The following is a 6,446-nucleotide window of genomic DNA, read 5'->3' as shown; positions in this document are numbered from 1 at the left end:
TGGTCTTTGATCTAGGCCTTACAGGGCTATTCCAACGAAGCCAAAATTTTTAATATACTAAAAATTACTAAATAATATATTTTGTAATTCAATGTATTAACAAAAACTTGGCATTTCTTAGACATTTTTCTAACCTGTTTCCATCAGTCTACTGTTATGCTTTTTGGTTGCCCATGGATCATAATAACAGTTGCCAAAACAGAGCAAATTACCACATAAATAGTGTCACGGCGAGGACGCCGCCGCCTCGTCACGTGACGTGGGGTGCAACTGTACGGGTTAATTTAGCCTACTCAAACTTGCGCCCACCTTTCACTCAGGACACAAATTGAGCATAAATCACACCTCATATAGCTCCAGCACCCCCCAGACCCGCTGCCACCACTTATTGCATTTATACTGGGACCAATAAGTATCCCACTCTACATCAATTCTTGCTCTCAAGCAGTCACTTTGTCACACCACTAGACATGCACTTTAGCAGTAACACAGCTAGTCACACTTCACAAGGTTATGAGTTCGCAGAGCATACAGGGACCAAAATTAAAGTGAAAAGCTTTAATTACAAAAAGTTGATCAGTGCATAAAGAAGATATTAAAAACAAAAGAATTACAAAGGACACAACACGGCAAAACAGTTATAAAATAAAAAGGGAGAAAAATAACAGAAACTTACAAACTTAAAGTAAATCCTGATCCCTGGAGGTGGGAGAAATAAGGGACACACTCAGCTTGTCAAGCAGCCCCCAAAATGTGAACAACAATTCTTGGATTTCATATTGTTTTATAACTTCTCAGTTTGGTTCAGGTTTCAGAACCTCCCATTCATTAATTAGTCCAGAGGGTCAGTCACGATTGGGCAAAGTGTTAATGAGGGGGGAGAGTCCAGGAATATTTAAACAGTTCTTTGTTTCCAAATCCTGATGCAGAAGGGGGGGGGGGTAGGGAGACCAAATGTCCTTTGGGGTCTGAACAGACCAGTCTTCAGTTCAGAGGTTATCAGGCTGTTAAAGCTCCAGGATGTCATAAAAGCTGCCTGGACGCTTCAATAGATGCCAAATATTTAAACAAAGTTTGTAATTACCCTATAGTTAAACCCATCTTATACATTCACGATTAATATCTCCTTGACACCTCCCCCTTTCAAGATTGGGCAAATTTGAAATGACCCACGCCATTTTAAATTTTCCCAAGCCAATTACCAATAATACATTGCAGAAGTTCAGTACCATAAATATCATTGCCATAAGATGTGATTACCTGGGCACATCAACCATCTGGTCCTTTGTCCCGTGTATAAGGCCAAGTACTATCTCCCCTGGTCACTTGTACACTGCTGTGCTGGGACCCCCTGCTGACTTTATGGCTTTGTGCTGCAGAAACACTAAGTTCTGTGTCCCCTCTCCCAAGTGTGAAATTGTTAACCCTCTCCCTGCTGGATGAAATGCCAATGGAGTTAAGTGTAGGACTACTGTACCCAGTTACATTGTGTTTTGGTTTTCCCGCTGTACAGCTATTAGAGTCCCTCTCTTTATCATTTATACTACAGGGCTTAGGTTGGACCACTGACTGAACGCTCTCCTGAGAGTCCCTATGCCCCTGCTCCCCTTTCTGATCGCTCCCCAAAACTGCACTGGCAACACTCATCATTGGGCACCCAACTTCACTGTGGACCCCAGTCTCCTCTCTCAGCACTGGTTCTAGTGTATAATCTGTCTTTGGCTCATAGACACACTGCATCTCCCCAGTCTGAGTAGAGGCATCTTTGTGGCTCATGCTCTGAGCCTTACTCATCTTGACACCTCTTGTCTGCTCTAGGACCTCTCCTTGAGTAATGGCCTCCACCAGATCCACACTCAGGACCTTAGAGCTTTGAGGTGCAGATTCAGAGACTCCATCTTGGCAGCCTCTCACACCCTTCACCATATCTGCTGACTGCAGGGTTATCTCTGGGGGCCCGTTCACCACCCCCTCCCCCGTAGCTTCCTCATACTGGGACACCTCTGGTTCTGGAGCAGGCATAGCCTTGCTCTTGCTATCCTGTCCTCCCTCCCAGATCAGTCCCCTTGGGCTTCTGCCCATTTTCTCATATGATTGTTGTACATCAGGCACATACACAGTTGTCATTTTTCCCAAATCATTTCCCAACAATACATCCACAGGCAATTCTTGTGACACTCCCACTTGTCTGATACCTCTACCAGAACCCCAGTCCATAAAAACCTTGGCGACGGGCACTCCTGGATGGCACCCAGTTATCCCCTTCACAGGCAAAGTCTTTTCTGGAATGATGTCCTCAGGGTTTATAATCTCAGGGCGAACAAGAGAATAACTTGCCCCCGAGTCTCTTAATCCCTGGGTGACTCTATCACCCACTATCACAGGCTGCATATGATGCTGTAATTTCTCCATATCACCAGAAAGCAGCATGACTACTGGTGCTGTAGAGTAGACAGTCGCCCCTCTCTCTGGGCACGCAGACCTCAGATGACCCACTTTGTTACAATTAAAACATTTGCGCATATCCCCCTGATTTATAGACTCCCTCAGTGTAATGTTCTCACCCACTTTGGAGACAGAAGGTTGTGATGTTGTCCTGGTTTGTTTCTCCTTCCAGCTGGAGGACCTTTGGGGGGAAGTTTCCCTCTTTCCTTCAGGCATCCGGTTGGCGGTGTAGGAGTCTGCAATCTGCGCAGCTTCATCCGCAGTTTTAGGCTCCCTGTCACAAACAAACTGTCGTACATCCACAGGACAAATGTGCAGAAACTGATCTTTTATCATGAGATCCTCCAGATCCTCACGGCTGTTGATAGAAAGTCCTCGGGTCCACTGTAGAAAGGTAGTCCGTAAGTTGCCTACTGCATCAGCGTAGCTGTCAGTTGGTCCTCGCTTTACGCTCCGGAATTTCTTGCGGTACACCTCTGGAGTTAAGTTGTACTTTTTAATCAAAGCAGCTTTTATAGCATCATAGTCCTCATCAAACTCAAGAGGAAGGTCAGCAAATACTTCCAGGGCTTTGCCTCTTAACCCTGGGCTTAAATACTGTGCCCACTGCTCACGGGGCAGATGGTATTGTCTGCAGGTCTTCTCAAAAGACCGCAGAAAAATGTCCAAGTCCCCATCCTTGTCCAGTACTGGAAAACGTTCTTGACGGGGTCTTTTGGGGCCTACATCCTGGGATTGGGGTTGCACAGAATTGATACCCCTTTCGATACGCGCCATTTCCAGCCTGAATTCTCTATCAGCCTGGCGCTCTGCGGCTGCTCTCTCCTCTCTCTCTGCGGCTGCTCTCTCCTCTCTCTCTGCGGCCGCTCTCTCCTTCTCTCGCTCTGCGGCCGCTCTCTCCTTCTCTCGCTCTGCGGCCGCCTGATTAAACTGAAGGATAAGCTGCAGACGCAGGCTAGGATCACATTCACCTAGCTGCTGTAGGGCCATTTGTAGAGACACATCCATGCCTTCCTTAGGGCTCCTGCTGTGGGTAGCCTCAGGGGAAACTCTTCCAGGATTAATGTCCATATCTTGGCTCCCTTGAGCCGTGCCAGATCCTTGCTCTGCATCTTGCTCCATCAAAGCACAAACCAGCAGCTCTTTGGACTTGTCAGCCGGGTCGATACCTCTCTGCTCACAGAGGTGGACTAGAGCCTCCTTGCTCTGTCTCTTGTAGATGGTTGCCATCACTGAATGCAACCTTTGCCAAATAAAAGATAGAAAAGAAAAACGGGGAAGGGAAACTGTTTGCACGTGTGTCTTAGAACAGCACTGATTTGGTCCGTGTAAAACTAGGGTACTCCTCGCAAGGATTCCACTAGACCTTAAGTGCAGGGGTTAGTTACTTAATCCCAACACTTAATGCTCTGACAAAAATGAATTTATCCCACCGCTGCCAACCAATTTGTCACGGCGAGGACGCCGCCGCCTCGTCACGTGACGTGGGGTGCAACTGTACGGGTTAATTTAGCCTACTCAAACTTGCGCCCACCTTTCACTCAGGACACAAATTGAGCATAAATCACACCTCATATAGCTCCAGCACCCCCCAGACCCGCTGCCACCACTTATTGCATTTATACTGGGACCAATAAGTATCCCACTCTACATCAATTCTTGCTCTCAAGCAGTCACTTTGTCACACCACTAGACATGCACTTTAGCAGTAACACAGCTAGTCACACTTCACAAGGTTATGAGTTCGCAGAGCATACAGGGACCAAAATTAAAGTGAAAAGCTTTAATTACAAAAAGTTGATCAGTGCATAAAGAAGATATTAAAAACAAAAGAATTACAAAGGACACAACACGGCAAAACAGTTATAAAATAAAAAGGGAGAAAAATAACAGAAACTTACAAACTTAAAGTAAATCCTGATCCCTGGAGGTGGGAGAAATAAGGGACACACTCAGCTTGTCAAGCAGCCCCCAAAATGTGAACAACAATTCTTGGATTTCATATTGTTTTATAACTTCTCAGTTTGGTTCAGGTTTCAGAACCTCCCATTCATTAATTAGTCCAGAGGGTCAGTCACGATTGGGCAAAGTGTTAATGAGGGGGGAGAGTCCAGGAATATTTAAACAGTTCTTTGTTTCCAAATCCTGATGCAGAAGGGGGGGGGGGTAGGGAGACCAAATGTCCTTTGGGGTCTGAACAGACCAGTCTTCAGTTCAGAGGTTATCAGGCTGTTAAAGCTCCAGGATGTCATAAAAGCTGCCTGGACGCTTCAATAGATGCCAAATATTTAAACAAAGTTTGTAATTACCCTATAGTTAAACCCATCTTATACATTCACGATTAATATCTCCTTGACAAATAGTAAAAGAAAAATACTACTTTCATCAATGAAAAATAAAATTTGTTAAAAATTTATATGGAATAACATATGTAGGACAGAAAAAATGGCAGCCGATCTCCAACACATACAGATGTACATAAATGTTTCATACAGATGCTTTGTCAGGGTTTTTCTTTTCACCACCATACTGTAGAGCTAATGTAGTGGATCAGTGGGGCTCTCTCCCAATATAATAATGTATTTTTAATAAACTTATATCTACTACAACTATACTAAAACTTCTGTCAGTTTCCTCCTTTCAGTTATCCGGATCTGTCTGGAGCAGGAGGAGGCACAGTAGAGTCTGAGCTGCAGCTGCTCTTTCTGGAGCAGGAGTAGCTCATTCTTCCTGTAACCTGACGAGGAGACCGCTATGCAAGCCAGATACGGTTTCCCCCAGGGGGTCGGTTGTTGGGGATTGATGTCCTGGGTTCCTTGCTGTGTTCAGGGGAGGGGCCTAGGGTCCATGGGGGGGCTAGCTTCCAGGATTCCTTTTCATATTTTTATTAATAGTGTTAGAGTTAATGGACTATGATTAGTGCCATCATCATGGAATGGGTTAAGAGTGTTAGCAGGGAAAGAATTAGCAGGGTTAGGTTTAGTGGGCTAAGGTCATCTGGGTTAGCAGGGTTGCAATTAGTAGCAGGTAAAAGGTTCACAGGGTTAGTTTTAGTGGGATATTGTTAGCTGAGTTATCTGGGCTAGGGTTACGTAAGCAGCACAATAACTCAAAACTTCTAAAACGTAATGCCAAGCAGGCCCGGCGCCAGCACCGGGCAAGTGCCGGGGCCCCGGGGTACTGGAGGGGCCCACGGATCTCCCCGGGTCAGCAGGACATCTGCCCCGCTGCCTGGGAGATTCCTTTCCTCTCTCATTGCGATCTGTGTCCTCCGGACACAGATCGCGATGAGAGCATTTGCACTCACTGCTTTCCCCAGCATTTGCACTCACTGCTGAAGGCTGAAGGACCTTTGATGATGTCATGGTCACATGACATGCCGGGGAAAGCAGTAACACACGGAGAGAGCTGCATCAGGTGAGGGGGAGACATGACAGGGGCCAGGGAGGGGGTCAGTGTGTATACAGGAAGGGGTCAGTGTGTATACAGGAGGGGGTCAGTGTGTATACAGGAGGAGGGGGGGGGCAGTGTGTATACAGGAGGGGGTCAGTGTGTATACAGGAGGGGGTCAGTGTGTATACAGGAGGAGGGGGGGCAGTGTGTATACAGGAGGGGGGGCAGTGTGTATACAGGAAGGGGGGCAGTGTGTATACAGGAGGGGGGCAATGTGTATACAGGAAGGGGGCAGTGTGTATACAGGAGGGGGGCAGTGTGTATACAGGAGGGGGCAGTGTGTATATAGGAGGGGGGCAGTGTGTATACAGGAGGGGGGCAGTGTGTATACAGGAAGGGGGGCAGTGTGTATACAGGAGGGGGGGCAGTGTGTATACAGGAGGGGGGGCAGTGTGTATACAGGAGGGGGGCAGTGTGTATACAGGAGGGGAGGCAGTGTGTATACAGGAGGGGGTCAGTGTGTATACAGGAGGAGGGGGGGCAGTTTGTATACAGGAGGGGGTCAGTGTGTATACAGGAGGGGGTCAGTGTGTATACAGGAGGAGGGG

General features: G+C 47.0%; 1 protein-coding gene across 1 annotated transcript; it reads right to left on the bottom strand.

Annotated features, from left to right (window-relative positions):
• Positions 1-881: 881 nt before the first annotated feature.
• Positions 882-3,516, bottom strand: LOC140122865 (uncharacterized). Its single transcript, XM_072144110.1, has one exon. The coding sequence runs from the start codon at positions 3,514-3,516 to the stop codon at positions 1,270-1,272; it is 2,247 nt and encodes a 748-aa protein (XP_072000211.1). The 3' UTR covers positions 882-1,269.
• Positions 3,517-6,446: the final 2,930 nt, after the last annotated feature.

The sequence above is a fragment of the Engystomops pustulosus genome, chromosome 3 (genome assembly GCF_040894005.1).
Source record: "Engystomops pustulosus chromosome 3, aEngPut4.maternal, whole genome shotgun sequence".
Lineage (NCBI taxonomy): Eukaryota > Metazoa > Chordata > Amphibia > Anura > Leptodactylidae > Engystomops > Engystomops pustulosus.
Note: the sequence above shows the minus strand (reverse complement) of the source record. Positions and strands in the feature narration are given on the sequence as shown.

Coding starts and splice junctions, on each gene's coding strand:
- LOC140122865 (XM_072144110.1), bottom strand. CDS start 3,516: ATGGACATTAATCCTGGAAGAGTTTCCCCTGAGGCTACCCACAGCAGG.